The 15,111-nt window shown below is 49.3% G+C and overlaps 1 protein-coding gene across 6 annotated transcripts in view; it reads right to left on the reverse strand.

The window, feature by feature from the left end:
• Positions 1-10,794: 10,794 nt before the first annotated feature.
• Positions 10,795-15,111, reverse strand: part of ABCA3 (ATP binding cassette subfamily A member 3) — a 46,020-nt gene continuing 41,703 nt past the window's right edge. For 4 of the 6 annotated variants that reach the window (XM_036825822.1, XM_036825821.1, XM_036825823.1 and 1 more), the window contains 4 exons: positions 13,715-13,902; positions 13,071-13,241; positions 12,633-12,823; positions 10,795-12,041 (listed from right to left, as the gene is read on the reverse strand). In XM_036825822.1, the coding sequence (XP_036681717.1) occupies positions 11,461-12,041; positions 12,633-12,823; positions 13,071-13,241; positions 13,715-13,902 (1,131 nt within the window). In that variant the 3' untranslated portion in view covers positions 10,795-11,460. Of the gene's footprint in view, positions 12,042-12,415; positions 12,490-12,632; positions 12,824-13,070; positions 13,242-13,714; positions 13,903-15,111 lie in introns of all 6 variants that reach the window. The other 2 variants (XM_036825826.1, XM_036825825.1) reach the window with 2 other exon arrangements.

Genomic DNA, 15,111 nt, shown 5'->3' on the forward strand with positions numbered 1-15,111 from the left:
CGGAGCCTGGGCGGCCCTGTGTGTTGAAGAAGGAAGGCAGGGCCCCTGCCCCCTGGGCCCGACCCCCAGCTTCAGCCCCTCTTCCAGCCTGCTTGAAGCCCAGGCCACGTGTGCCCATCAGGTGTGGATGAGACTCCAGGGCCCAGTGCTGTGCTGCCTCCTGGCTGTCTCTCCTGGGGGGCCTGTGGGGACCTGGACTGCCGTCTTGGTGCCCTTTCTCGAGCAGTCTCCAGGCCCACCTTTACCCTGAACCCCCCTTAGGGTGCCCTGCCTTCCACTGGGGACGGGAGAGGGGCTGCGGGAGCTTGCACATTCCAGGGTTTGGGGTCAGACCTGAGCTAGGGTTCAGGGAATGGGGCCTTGTGTCTGGAGGGGTGACGTTGCACACTCGGCCTGCTGGCCTCAGCTGTGGGCTCAGGTGAGCAGCCTAACCCTGACTTTGGTGTTGGAGGTACCTCATGGAACCCCTGTGGGTCTTTTCCTTGATGGAGTGGGTGGAGTTTAGCCCCTCTGGACCCAGGTGGGCCCAGGCTGTCTACCCAGGAGTGTCCCTGTCTGCAGGTATGACTCTGGCCCTTAGCACAGCCAGCAGGGTCTGGATGAGCATGGGTGGTGCTCACCTTCACACTGACAGATCTGTGTGGGAGTGAGGGTCCCACAGGGCCTTGCTAGCTTATGCCGTGAACATTGCACTGGTCCCCAGAGGTGAGCTGAACAGCAGCTGGCACGGGGTGTCACTCAGATGGAGCAGCAGGAATCGGCTGCCCTAGCTGGCAGTCTAGCCCCAGGCTAGCCTTTTGGAAACCTTTCCCCCTCATTCCCAGGCTCTGGCCCCACAGGTGTCAATTCTGACTCCCCTGGGGCATGGGCCGTCACCGCCTCTGTGTTCAAGGAATGGCCTGAGTTCAAGCCGGGCTGGGGCTGAGTCCAGGCCAGGCAGGCAGGGCCAGCTCCTCCTCCACCTGGTGGGTGTGGTCATCCCCAGACGGTTTGTGGCCACCCCCGGACCTGCCTTCCAGCCTGCCCTCCAGGTGCTGGCCTTGGCTCACTCCTCCATTTTGCTGGGCTCTCTGCCTCAGTCTTGCCTGCTGCTTTGTGAGACTGGGCCAGGGGTCCCAGGGACTTGGGTGACCTTGGCTTCACCTCAAGTCCTAGGCTAAAGATCTGGGATTGGAATTTTCCCAGAAAGAAACTGTCCAGTTTGTTTTGCTTTTCTGAGCCCCTGCAGCCAAAGGGCTAGGGCACTCTGTTGGCGGGGTGGTGGATAGGGAAATGGACCCTGGGGTATGGCCACAGAGTGGCCATACCCAGGTCTTCCTGGCTGAAGCGGGGTCTCACCAGCTCAGGTGGACAAGGAAGGCATGCATGGGGGGACCAATTTCTTGAGGAGGCCAGCCTGCCCTCTACAATCACGGTGGAGACTGCAGTTGTGTCCTGGTATCAGGGTTTTTTTTGGGGGAGGTGCCCGGCTAAATATAAGACTGCATGTCCTAGCGCCCTTGTCTGGTGCAGCCATGTGCCTGCATTCTGGACGATGACATAGACGAAGAAGCACGTTGACGGCCAGCTGTGCCCTCCTGCTCCTCACCCTGTTTCCTGCTCACTCCATCTGGAAGTCTCACTGGCACCTTGGCCCTGAAAGGTGACCTTGAGGAGGCCTGCACCTGGATGGAGCAGGCAGATGGAGTCTGGCTCCCTGAGACCTTGACCACTGGTGATGGAATGCCTAGATTGCCTTCTCTGGAGTTTGTACTTGGCAGAGAAATAAACTCTTGTCTTTTGTAAACCACTGCGGTGTAGTTTTCTGATGTGTGCAGTAAGGCCACTGCAGAGTCTTTGTTCCACAGGAGGTGTTCCTGTAACCTGCTGCCTGGCAGCCCTTCCCCATGGTGAAGGCAGAGGAGGGGCTCCCCTCCTCCCCGTGAGGCTGCCCTCCTCCTTCCTCAGGGTCCTCGGTTCTGGGTGCAGCTGCCAGGCTGTAGGACAGCCCATGTGTCCACTGACTGTCTCAGTTGAGCCACCGTGGGGCCGGGCAGGACTTTTCCACAGGCCTCGCTCTCAGCCCTGATGTGGTCTCTAGACCTCCGGAGCCCCAGATCAGACTGTGCAGGGCAGGGAAGGCAGGACCTTGGCCCTGGCAGATGTGGCAGCTGTTTGGGGCCAGCATCTCTAGGGACCATCTGGGCCTGGAGATCTGAGTAAATTGGAATAGGCATGGAGCAGGAGGTGGCAGGGGTGTGGGTAGGCCGACTCTCCTGTTAGGGAGCTGGTGGGTCCTGCCCTGCCCCTGGGCTTGGAGGTGCCACAGCTCAAACCAAACCACCAGAGCTGGGGGCTTCTAAGGCCCCAATCCTGGCTCTTTGAGGACACTTGGCTCCAATGGTGGGTTTCCAGCAGCCTCACAGATGACCCGGGGGTGCTGCATGGACCCTAACAGCGGCACCCCTGTCTGCTGCTCCTGGGGTCCTTCCTAACTGTCTCTCCTGCAACTGCCCAAGCTCCACGCGCGGATGCAGTCATGGGCTCCTCTCCCCTGACTGCCATGTGCCTCCCATCTTGTCCCCACTGCTGCAGCCTTGGCTGTGACTCCATCATCCTCTCCACGGCTGCTGACTTGTCTTCCAAAAGGGGTTTCCGATCACGACAGCCCCTGCTTCCATCCTGCGTCTCTCCACCTCATCTCCCGTCAACAAACCCACCTCTCCCTGGACCCGTGCAATCTGATCTCATGCGTGTGCCTCAGATATGCTGTTCCTTCAGTCCTGAGCACCTTTCCTCACACCCTGTTTTGTGACATTGAAGGGGAAAATGTCAAATTTCTAAATCTTTAACACTGAAAACAAGGCCAGGATGCCCTGCAGGAGGGCTGCTGGGGGACACGTGGCCAGGCCATGCTGGCCTCTGCCCTCCTCCCTTGACCAGCAAACCTACAGCAGCCACACACCTGCAGACAAGTCACAGCCCACCTCTCAGAAGATGCTTGCTGCTGGGCAACGTTTAGGACCACAACCACCCCTAAGTTGTTATTGTTGTTATTTTTTAATAATATGGAACTAAATGATGATGGTTGGAAGAATCTTAAAGGGAATAAAAGAGCTACTAGAAACTATTTGCAACGTTCATAAACTTTGAGAGAATGATAAAAATGCAAATTTGAAACTGTACCAAGTGAACCAGAGTGATGAAAACAAGTCTTTTCTAAACCTATGAATTCTAAGGTAATGTAAAAGGCACAGAGATTCAAATCACGGAAATTTAGAAAGCCATAAGAGGACTTCCCTGGTGGCACAGTGGTTAAGAATCCGCCTGCCAATGCAGGGGGCATGGGTTCGATCCCTAGTCCGGGAAGATCCGACATGCCACAGAGCAACTAAGCCCCTGAGCCATAACTACTGAGCCTGCTCTCTACAGCCCGCGAGCCACAACTACTTACGCCCATGCGCCTAGAGCCCGTGCTCCGCAATGAGAAGCCACTGCAATGAGAAGCCCGTGTACTGCAACGAAAAGTAGCTCCCGCTCGCTGCAACTAGAGAAAGCCCGTGCACAGCAAAGAAGACCCAATGCAGCCAAATAAATAAATAAATAAATAAATAAACAAGTAAAAATTGCCATCTCTCAAACCACTAAAAAAAAAGGTTAAAAATAAAGCCATAAGAAATAAGAGTGAGGAACGAGGCAAGATGGCGGAAGAGTAAGACGCGGAGATCACCTTCCTTCCCACAGATACGGTAGAAATACATCTACACGTGGAACTGCTCCTACAGAACACCCACTGAACGCTGGCAGAAGACGTCAGACCTCCCAAAAGCGCGCAAGGAGAGGGGATTCAGAGCGCCGCCTAAACGAACTCCAGAGGCAGGCGCGAGCCGCGGCTATCAGCGCGGACCCCAGAGACGGGCAGGAGACGCTAAGGCTGCTGCTGCCGCCACCAAGAAGCCTGTGTGCGAGCACAGGTCACTCTCCACACCGCCCCTCCCGGGAGCCGGTGCAGCCCGCCACTGCCAGGCTCCCGTGATCCGGGGACAACTTTCCTGGGAGAAGGCATGGTGCGCCTCAGGCTGCTGCAACGTCACGCCGGCCTCTGCCGCCCGCAGGCTCGCCACACATCTGTACCCCTCCCTCCCCCCGTCCTGAGTGAGCCAGAGCCCCCGAAGCAGCTGCTCCTTTAACCCCGTTCTGTCCGGGGCAGGGAACAGACGCCCTCAGGCGACCTACATGCAGAGGCGGGTCCAAATCCAAAGCTGAACCCTGGGAGCTGTATGAACAAAGAAGAGAAAGGGAAATCTCTCCCAGCAGCCTCAGAAGCAGCGGATTAAAGCTCCACAAACGACTTGCTGTGCCTGCATCTGTTGAATACCTGAATAGACAACGAATCATCCCAAATTCAGGAGGTGGACTTTGGGAGCAGGATATATTAATTTTTCCCCTTTTCCTTTTTTTGTGAGTGTATATGTGTATGCTTCTGGGTGAGATTTTGTCTGTATAGCTTTGCTTTCACCATTAGTCCTAGGGTTAGGTCCGTCCTTTTTTTTTTTTTTTTTTTCTTTTTTTACTTAAAAAATTTTTTTTTCCCTAATAAATGTTTTCTTAATAATTTTTTCCTTATTTCCTATTTTTAGAAATTAAAAACATTTTTTAATAAGTTTTTTCATATTTTTTATTTTTAAAAAATAAAAAAAATTTTTCTTAATAAATTTTTAAATTTTCTTATTTTTTATTATAAAAAATTAATAAATCTATTTTTAAAAATTAAAAAAAATTTTTCTTAATAAATTTATTCTTAATTTTTATTTCTTACTTATTTTTTTTTTTAAATTTATTTTATAGATTGATTGATTGCTATGTTGGGTCTTCGTTTCTGTGCGAGGGCTTTCTCTAGTTGCGGCAAGTGGGGGCCACTCTTCATCGCGGTGCGTGGGCCTCTCACTATCGTGGCCTCTCTTGTTACGGAGCACAGGCTCCAGACGCGCAGGCTCAGTAGTTGTGGCTCACGGGCCCAGTTGCTCCACGGCATGTGGGATCTTCCCAGACCAGGGCTCAAACCCGTGTCCCCTGCATTAGTAGGCAGACTCTCAACCACTGCGCCACTAGGGAAGCCCTCTTATTTTTTATTATAATAGTTTTATTTTATTTTATCCTCTTTCTTTCTTTCTATTTTTTCTCTCTTTTACTCTGAGCCGTGTGGATGAAAGGCTCTTGGTGCTCCAGCCAGGCATCAGGGCCATGCCTCTGAGGTGGGAGAGCCAACTTCAGGACCCTGGTCCACAAGAGACCTCCCAGCTCCACGTAATAGCAAACGGCAAAAATCTCTCAGAGATCTCCATCTCAACATCAAGACCCAGCTTCACTCAACGACCAGCAGGCTACAGTGCTGGACACCCTATGCCAAACAACTAGCAAGACAGGAACACAGCCCCATCCATTAGCAGAGAGGCTGCCTAAAATCATAATAAGGCCACAGACACCCCAAAACACACCACCAGACGTGGACGTGCCCACCAGAAAGACAAGATCCAGCCTCATCCACCAGAACTCAGGCACTAGTTCCCTCCACCAGGAAGCCTACACAACCCACTGAACCAACCTTAGCCACTGGGGACAGATACCAAAAACAACAGGAACTACGAACCTGCAGCCTGTGAAAAGGAGACCCCAAACACAGTAAGATAAGCAAAGTGAGAGACGACAGAAAAACACACAGCAGATGAAGGAGCAGGGTCAAAACACACCAGACCTAACAAATGAAGAGGAAATAGGTAGTCTACCTGAAAAAGAATTCAGAATAATGATAGTAAGGATGATCCAAAATCTTGGAAATAGAATAGACAAAATGCAAGAAACATTTAACAAGGACGTAGAAGAACTAAAGAGGAACCAAGCAACGATGAAAAACACAATAAATGAAATTAAAAATACTCTAGATGGGATCAATAGCAGAATAACTGAGGCAGAAGAAAGGATAAGTGACCTGGAAGATAAAATGGTGGAAATAACTACTGCAGAGCAGGATAAAGAAAAAAGAATGAAAAGAACTGAGGACAGTCTCAGAGACCTCTGGGACAACATTAAACGCACCAACATTCGAATTATAGGGGTCCCAGAAGAAGAAGATAAAAAGAAAGGGACTGAGAAAATATTTGAAGAGATTATAGTTGAAAACTTCCCTAATATGGGAAAGGAAATAGTTAATCAAGTCCTGGAAGCACAGAGAGTCCCATACAGGATAAACCCAAGGAGAAACACGCCAAGACACATATTAATCAAACTGTCAAAAATTAAATACAAAGAAAACATATTAAAAGCAGCAAGGGAAAAACAACAAATAACACACGAGGGAATCCCCATAAGGTTAACCTCTGATCTTTCAGCAGAAACTCTGCAAGCCAGAAGGGAGTGGCAGGATATACTTAAAGTGATGAAGGAGAAAAACCTACAACCAAGATTACTCTACCCAGCAAGGATCTCATTCAGATGTGATGGAGAAATTAAAACCTTTACAGACAAGCAAAAGCTGAGAGAGTTCAGCACCACCAAACCAGCTTTACAACAAATGCTAAAGGAACTTCTCTAGGCAAGAAACACAAGAGAAGGAAAACACCTACAATAACAAACCCAAAACATTTAAGAAAATGGGAATAGGAACATACATATCGATAATTACCTTGAATGTAAATGGATTAAATGCTCCCACCAAAAGACACTGCTCCTACAGGCTGGCTGAATGGATACAAAAACAAGACCCATATATATGCTGTCTACAAGAGACCCACTTCAGACCTAGAGACACATACAGACTGAAAGTGAGGGGATGGAAAAAGATATTCCATACAAATGGAAATCAAAAGAAAGCTGGAGTAGCAATTCTCATATCAGACAAAATAGACTTTAAAATAAAGACTATTACAAGAGACAAAGAAGGACACTATATAATGATCAAGGGATCGATCCAAGAGGAAGGTATAACAATTGTAAATATTTATGCACCCAACATAGGAGCACCTCAATACATAAGGCAAATACTAACAGCCATAAAAGGGGAAATCCACAGCAACACAATCATAGTAGGGGACTTTAACACCCCACTTTCACCAATGGACAGATCATCCAAAATGAAAATAAATAAGGAAACACAAGCTTTAAATGATACGTTAAACGAGATGGACTTAATTGATATTTATAGGACATTCCACCCAAAAACAACAGAATACACATTTTTCTCAAGTGCTCATGGAACATTCTCCAGGATAGATCATATCTTGGGTCACAAATCAAGCCTTGGTAAATTTAAGAAAATTGAAATCGTATCAAGTATCTTTTCCGACCACAACACTATGAGACTAGATATCAATTACAGGAAAAGATGTGTAAAAAATACAAACACATGGAGGCTACACAATACACTACTTAATAACGAAGTGATCACTGAAGAAATCAAAGGGGAAATCAAAAAATACCTAGAAACAAATGACAATGGAGATACGACGACCCAAAACCTATGGGACGCAGCAAAAGCAGTGCTAAGAGGGAAGTTTATAGCAATACAAGCCTACCTCAAGAAACAGGAAACATCTCGAATAAACAACCTAACCTTGCACCTAAAGCAATTAGAGAAAGAAGAACAAAAAAACCCCAAAGCTAGCAGAAGGAAAGAAATCATAAAGATCAGGTCAGAAATAAATGAAAAAGAAATGAAGGAAACAATAGCAAAAATCAATGAAACTAAAAGCTGGTTCTTTGAGAAGATAAACAAAATTGATAAACCATTAGCCAGACTCATCAAGAGAAAAAGGGAGAAGACTCAAATCAATAGAATTAGAAATGAAAAAGGAGAAGTAACCACTGACACTGCAGAAATACAAAAGATCATGAGAGATTACTACAAGCAACTCTATGCCAATAAAATGGACAACCTGGAAGAAATGGACAGATTCTTAGAAATGCACAACTTGCCAAGACTGAACCAGGAAGAAATAGAAAATATGAACAGACCAATCACAAGCACTGAAATTGAAACTGTGATTAAAAATCTTCCAACAAACAAAAGCCCAGGACCAGATGGCTTCACAGGTGAATTCTATCAAACATTTAGAGAAGAGCTAACACCTATCCTTCTCAAACTCTTCCAAAATATTGCAGAGGGAGGAACACTCCCCAACTCATTCTACAAGGCCACCATCACCCTGATACCAAAACCAGACAAAGATGTCACAAAGAAAGAAAACTACAGGCCAATATCACTGATGAACATAGATGCAAAAATCCTCAACAAAATACTAGCAAACAGAATCCAACAGCACATTAAAAGGATTATACACCATGATCAAGTGGGGTTTATCCCAGGAATGCAAGGATTCTTCAATATACGCAAATCAATCAACGTGATACATCATATTAACAAATTGAAGGAGAAAAACCATATGATCATCTCAATAGATGCAGAGAAAGCTTTTGACAAAATTCAACATCCATTTATGATAAAAGCCCTGCAGAAAGTAGGCATAGAGGGAACTTTCCTCAACATAATAAAGGCCATATATGACAAACCCACAGCCAACATTGTCCTCAATGGTGAAAAACTGAAACCATTTCCACTAAGATCAGGAACAAGACAAGGTTGCCCACTCTCACCACTATTATTCAACATAGTTTTGGAAGTGTTAGCCACAGCAATCAGAGAAGACAAAGAAATAAAAGGAATCCAAATCGGAAAAGAAGTAAAGCTGTCACTGTTTGCAGATGACATGATACTATACATAGAGAATCCTAAAGATGCTACCAGAAAACTACTAGAGCTAATCAATGAATTTGGTAAAGTAGCAGGATACAAAATTAATGCAGAGAAATCTCTTGCATTCCTATATACTAATGATGAAAAATCTGAAAGTGAAATTAAGAAAACACTCCCGTTTACCATTGCAACAAAAATAAAATATCTAGGAATAAACCTACCTAAGGAGACAAAAGACCTGTATGCAGAAAATTATAGGACACTGATGAAAGAAATTAAAGATGATACAAATAGATGGAGAGATATACCATGTTCTTGGATTGGAAGAATCAACATTGTGAAAATGACTGTACTACCCAAAGCAATCTACAGATTCAATGCAATCCCTATCAAACTACCACTGGCATTTTTCACAGAACTAGAACAAAAAATTTCACAATTTGTATGGAGACACAAAAGACCCCGAATAGCCAAAGCAATCTTGAGAACGAAAAATGGAGCTGGGGGAATCAGGCTCCCTGATTTCAGACTATATTACAAAGCTACAGTAATCAAGACAGTTTGGTACTGGCACAAAAACAGAAATATAGATCAATGGAACAGGATAGAAAGCCCAGAGATAAACCCACGCACATATGGTCACCTTATCTTCGATAAAGGAGGCAAGCATATACAGTGGAGAAAAGACAGCCTCTTCAGTAAGTGGTGCTGGGAAAATTGGACAGATACATGTAAAAGTATGAAATTAGAACACTCCCTGACACCATGCACAAAAATCAACTCCAAATGGATTAAAGACCTAAGTGTAAGGCCAGACACTATCAAACTCTTAGAGGAAAACATAGGCAGAACACTCTATGACATACATCACAGCAAGATTCTTTTTGACCCAGCTCCCAGAGAAATGGAAATAAGAACACAAATAAACAAATGGGACCTAATGAAACTTAAAAGCTTTTGCACAGCAAAGGAAACCATAAACAAGACCAAAAGACAACCATCAGAATGGGAGAAAATATTTGCAAATGAAGCAACTGACAAAGGATTAATCTCCAAGATTTACAAGCAGCTCATGCAGCTCAATAACAAAAAAACGAACAACCCAATCCAAAAATGGGCAGAAGACCTAAATAGACATTGCTCCAAAGAAGATATACAGATGGCCAACAGACACATGAAAGAATGCTCAACATCATTAATCATTAGAGAAATGCAAATCAAAACTACAATGAGATATCATCTCACACCGGTCAGAATGGCCATCATCAAAAAATCTAGAAACAATAAATGCTGGAGAGGGTGTGGAGGAAAGGGAACCCTCTTGCACTGTTGGTGGGAATGTAAATTGATACAGCCACTATGGAGAACAGTATGGAGGTTCCTTAAAAAACTACAAATAGAACTACCATACGACCCAGCAATCCCACTACTGGGCATATACCCTGAGAAAACCATAGTTCAAAAAGAGTCATGTACCAAAATGTTCATTGCAGCTCTATTTACAATAGCCAGGACATGGAAGCAACCTAAATGTCCATCGACAGATGAATGGATAAAGAAGATGTGGCACATATATACAATGGAATATTACTCAGCCATAAAAAGAAATGAGATGGAGGTATTTGTAATGAGGTGGATGGAGTTAGAGTCTGTCATACAGAGTGAAGTAAGTCAGAAAGAGAAAAACAAATACAGTATGCTAACACATATATATGGAATCTAAGAAAAAAAAAAAAAAGGCCATGAAGAACCTAGTGGCAAGACAGGAATAAAGACACAGACCTACTAGAGAATGGACTTGAGGATATGGGGAGGGGGTGGGGTGAGATGTGACAGGGTGAGAGAGTGTCATGGACATATATACACTACCAAATGTAAAATAGATAGCTAGTGGGAAGCAGCCGCATAGCACAGGGAGATCAGCTCCGTGCTTTGTGACCACCTAGAGGGGTGGGATGGGGAGGGTGGGAGGGAGGGAGATGCAAGAGGGAAGAGATATGGGAACATATTGTATATGTATAACTGATTCACTTTGTTATAAAGCAGAAGCTAACACATCATTGTAAGGCAATTATACTTCAATAAAGATGTTTAAAAAAAAAAAAAGAAATAAGAGTGCGTCAATAAAAGGGAGCTGATGCTGAAGAAAACTCTCCTGGAAAATGGTGTAAAGCCCACGAGTGGCCCTGGAGCCAAAGGCCTCCTGCCCACCCAGCTCCACACCCTCCTCTGCCAACCCTACATGCCTCTTTCCTCACCCTGGACAAAGGGTCTTTCAGGTGGCCATTTAGCTACCCTGATTGTGCACTTGCATTTTTGGCTTATTCCACAGCAGCGAGTTCTGTAAACTGACTACGTATTGGGAAAAACGAGCACTTGTTTTTGTCTGGAACTTGACACAGGAGGCTCGTGCTGGGACTGCACTGGGTGACGGGGCCCGGGGGCCCACCTCGTGACTCACAGACCATGGTCATGTTCCCTCCCAGCCTTTATTTTGCGGACAGTCACCACACACTAGGTGTGCCCTCCATGGGTGGCTGCCCAGCCCCACGGTGGTCCCCAACTGGCCTCCCGGCCTGTGGCTCACCCCTCCCCTCACCAGCCACTCTGGAAGACGCTGGTGGGATGACGCTGGGCTCAGGGCCGGCTCTGTCTGGCGCAGTGTCCACCCTCTCAGGAGAGGGACTCCAGGACACCCAGCTGCACTGGAAACCAAGACCTCAGTGCCTAATTCAGCTGTATCTCCCCTGAGGACAGTGACAGGCGTCTTTCTGTCCATCCTGGGCAGCCTGGTGAGCCCGATGCCCACTGTCCTGCAGGCCTCCCCTTTCACCCCAGGGAAGCTCCATGCCAGGTGCGAACGCAGCGGTATGGCTGGGTACTCTCGACCCCTGGGTCAGTGAGGCCCCTTCCGGGACAGCTCTCCGCCCAGACCCTACAGCCTGCCCACACAGACTGCCCGACACGCTCTTGGTGGGGATCTTGAGTTCTGGACAGCGGGCTTCAGAATGCCTGAGACGCGGACGTTCCCATGCTGCTTCCCAGCGTGAGGGCGCGACACACCCGGTCCATACTGTGCCTTGATTCTTCAATCCATTGTAGAAAACAGTGATCAGAAATAAAGGTGCAGGATGAGGTGAACTCGGAGCAAGAGAGGATGCCCACCTGTGAGCCCGGCTCCTCACGGCCCCTCGTCCTCGACAGGTGGCTGCAGGTGGGCGAAGCTCAGGAAGACCTGCTCCAGCGAGATCTGGCTCACAGAGTAGTCGTCCATGCCATACTTCTCCTTGGCCTTCTCCAGAACACCAAACACCTTTGGAAGCAGAAAAGCCACTGTTAACAAGCCAGGGCCTGGCTCCTCGGCTGGTCTGGGACTCCTCTGGCCATAGGGGGTGGTAAGGCCACCAGAGATCCTACCCCTGCACGGGGCGAGCAGGCCCTGGCACCAGGCTTCCTCCTGACTCTTCCCAGCTCAGAGTATGACCTTTGGGCAAGATGTGTTACCTCTCTGGGCCAGTCTCCTTTTTTGCACCATTTTTTTTCCAACTCAGATATTTGAGGTATAAACACCCAAACCTAGCAGATATTAGGGTGAGTGTTAGAGCAGAAACTGAAAGTGATTCCTCCTTGGAAAGAGCTGGCTGGAGAAGGAGCAACTGCTGGAGGCCCAGTGGGGCCCAAGCTCACCTTCGCCCAGCTGAGGTCACTGCCAGGCAGGTGGTAATGGACCATCCCTTGGTGCTCATCTTCCAGGACGCTACCTGCACAAAGGAGAGACCGTGTCCCCCTGAGGGCCGGGCTGGATGGCCAAGGGAGGGAGGCCCAGGCCCCTGGAATCGTGGCCCTCGTCCCAGGGGTCAGGGATGGACAGACGCACAGACGACCTCTGCACAGCGGCACACACCTGGGAAGGTCAGGTCCACAAATGCCTTGAACTCTTCCAGGGCTTCCTGCTGCCTGTCGCTCCGGATCTTGGCCCGTAGGGAGTAGCCACTGCCAAACTTGCTCTTGAGGTGCTGTGGGCTGCCCAGGCACTTGAACTGACCCTGCACCATGATGGCCAGCCGGGTGCACAAGGCCTCACACTCCTCCATGCTGGGAAGAGGGAGTGCAGGCCTGATATAGCACTGGGGGATGCTGATGCCCACCCTCCACATCAAAAGCTGTGCACATGGGAAAGTACTGATGCCCAGATCAGGCTGTTCCTGATTCCCATACTCAGGGTGTGGCCCACACGGTAGAGCCTAGGGATTCTCCTCAGACTTCACCAGATGCTGACAGGTCTTCTGTCCACCCAGCCCCTCCCGGCCCACCCCTCCTACAGCCCCGGTCCTGGCTTTACCTGTGGGAGGTGATGACGATGGCCTTTCCGGACTCGCGGGCCCTTGCCACGGTGTCCCAGAGCAGGCGCCGGGCCACGGGGTCCATGCCAGTGGACGGCTCGTCCAGGAAGATGACTGCTGGCTCTCCAAGCAGGGCAATGCCGGTGCTGAGCTTCCGCTTGTTGCCGCCGCTAGGGCAGAGGGGGTGCAGGGGAAGGTAAGGCGGATGATTAGCATGGGCTCTCCGGGTCCCAGCACAGGACCGGGCCCAGTGATGGCAGAGTGTCCCAGGTGAAGAAGAATGAGGTGAGCGTGCCTGGAAAGCCCACCTCATAGAGTAGGAAGCCCTAGAGAGAGCTGTGCCCAGGGGGTTGGTCCACAGCCCCACACAGAGCAGTAACACCACCTGTCTGCACCTAAGGGGGCCTGACAGGGGGTCCTGGCTGTGCCTCCAGGTGACAGGAACCTGAGGGGCAGCCCCTCTCATCTGGAGCTGCCTGGGCCATGCTGCCAAATCCTCACTGATCCTGGAATGATGGGTGGTAGCTCCAGCCCCTGACCCGCGTGCCCCCGCCTCTATGGTAACGGAGAGCCTGACTCCACCCTGGGAAGGCCTGAGGTCACTGAGGCGGGGGGCAGGGCAGGGGCCGGAACGCAGGCGCACCTGTACGTCCTGACCAGCTTGTTGGCGTGCGGCTCCAGGAGCAGGCCCCGCAGCGTGTTCTCCACGCAGGCGCTGATGTAGCACTCGGGGACGCCCCGGAGCCGGGCGTACATGACCAGTGTCTCCCGGCCCGTCATGTGCTCCAGCAGGGCATCAAACTGGGGGCAGTAGCCAATCCGCTGCCGCATCTGGGGTTGGAGCACAGCCGGGAGACAGCAGGTCAGAGGGTTTCTCTCAGGGGATCTGTCTAGGGTGGTCCCTCAGTCGGTGCACAGGCCCTGGCGGCCTCCCACTGCCAAAGTTTGCCGAGCAGCACTTTGTTGGGGTTGCTGGAGGGGCTTGGCTGGCTCAGTGGCGGGGTAGGCACCGGGACCCAGACTGCCCCCCACCCAGGGGTCAGAGACAGGCCAGAAACCGGTCTACCCCGGGCAGCACAGGGGCGGATGGATGCAAGAATGCATTGATTATACAAAGTGACCGTGTCCATGCAATGCTTTACAGCTGACAGATACCCGTTCATTAGACGCTTGACAAACATCTAATGTGTGCTGGGACCTTTCTTTTTCCTCCTCTATTAAGAGACGTTTGCTGGCAACACCTTTGGGGTGGGGCGTCACCTGGGCAGATGGCATGGCAGCTGGTCTCGGAACAAGTGGCTACGTTCAGCACAGCCAGGATGCCGCGTGGCAGGCCTCCACCTCCAGCCACGTTCGGCAGCTGGTGGGGACAGGCAAGCCTGGTTTCTGTGGATTCCAGAGATGTGGTTTCTTTTTCTTTAACCTCTTTGGGGTTCTTAGACTTCTGGAATCTGTTCTTAATTGGTCTGGGAAAGTTCTTGGCCATGACCATGGCAGTTACTACCTCTCCCCCCATTCTCTCCTTTCCTGCTGGAACTCAGATTAAACGTATTTCAGACTTCTCACCTTGCCTCCATTTCCTAGATCACATTTACAGTTTCCTCTTCCTTGTGTATAATTTCAATCTTGTCTATTTATTTGAACATAGTAACACAGTTGTTTTATAATCTGGGCCTGGTGACGGCAAATCTAAAGTGGTGGGCTTGTCCTGCTGTGGAGCCCTTGTGTCTGTGGGCTCCAGCCGCAGCACCCTGTCTGCTTTGTTTGCTTTGCTTGTGCACTGCTCACAGGCCTTGAAGCACTACATGAGGGGCTCTTGGAGGCCTAGGATGAAAGCCTTCCTGCAGAGAGGGTGTGAGCTGCAGTGTGGTGGCAGAGCCATCTGGAAGCCCCTGCTGCCAGTTCAGGAGATGCAGTCATTCCCAGGCACAAGCATCTTCTCTGTTCCTTCCCCTGCCCTGCTCAGCACACGGGAAACCGTCCATGCAATCCCCGGGGGTAGGGAGAGCAGGAGGGTGGCCTGCTTCATCCTAACGTAGA

The sequence above is a fragment of the Balaenoptera musculus genome, chromosome 15 (assembly GCF_009873245.2).
Source record: "Balaenoptera musculus isolate JJ_BM4_2016_0621 chromosome 15, mBalMus1.pri.v3, whole genome shotgun sequence".
Taxonomy (NCBI): domain Eukaryota; kingdom Metazoa; phylum Chordata; class Mammalia; order Artiodactyla; family Balaenopteridae; genus Balaenoptera; species Balaenoptera musculus.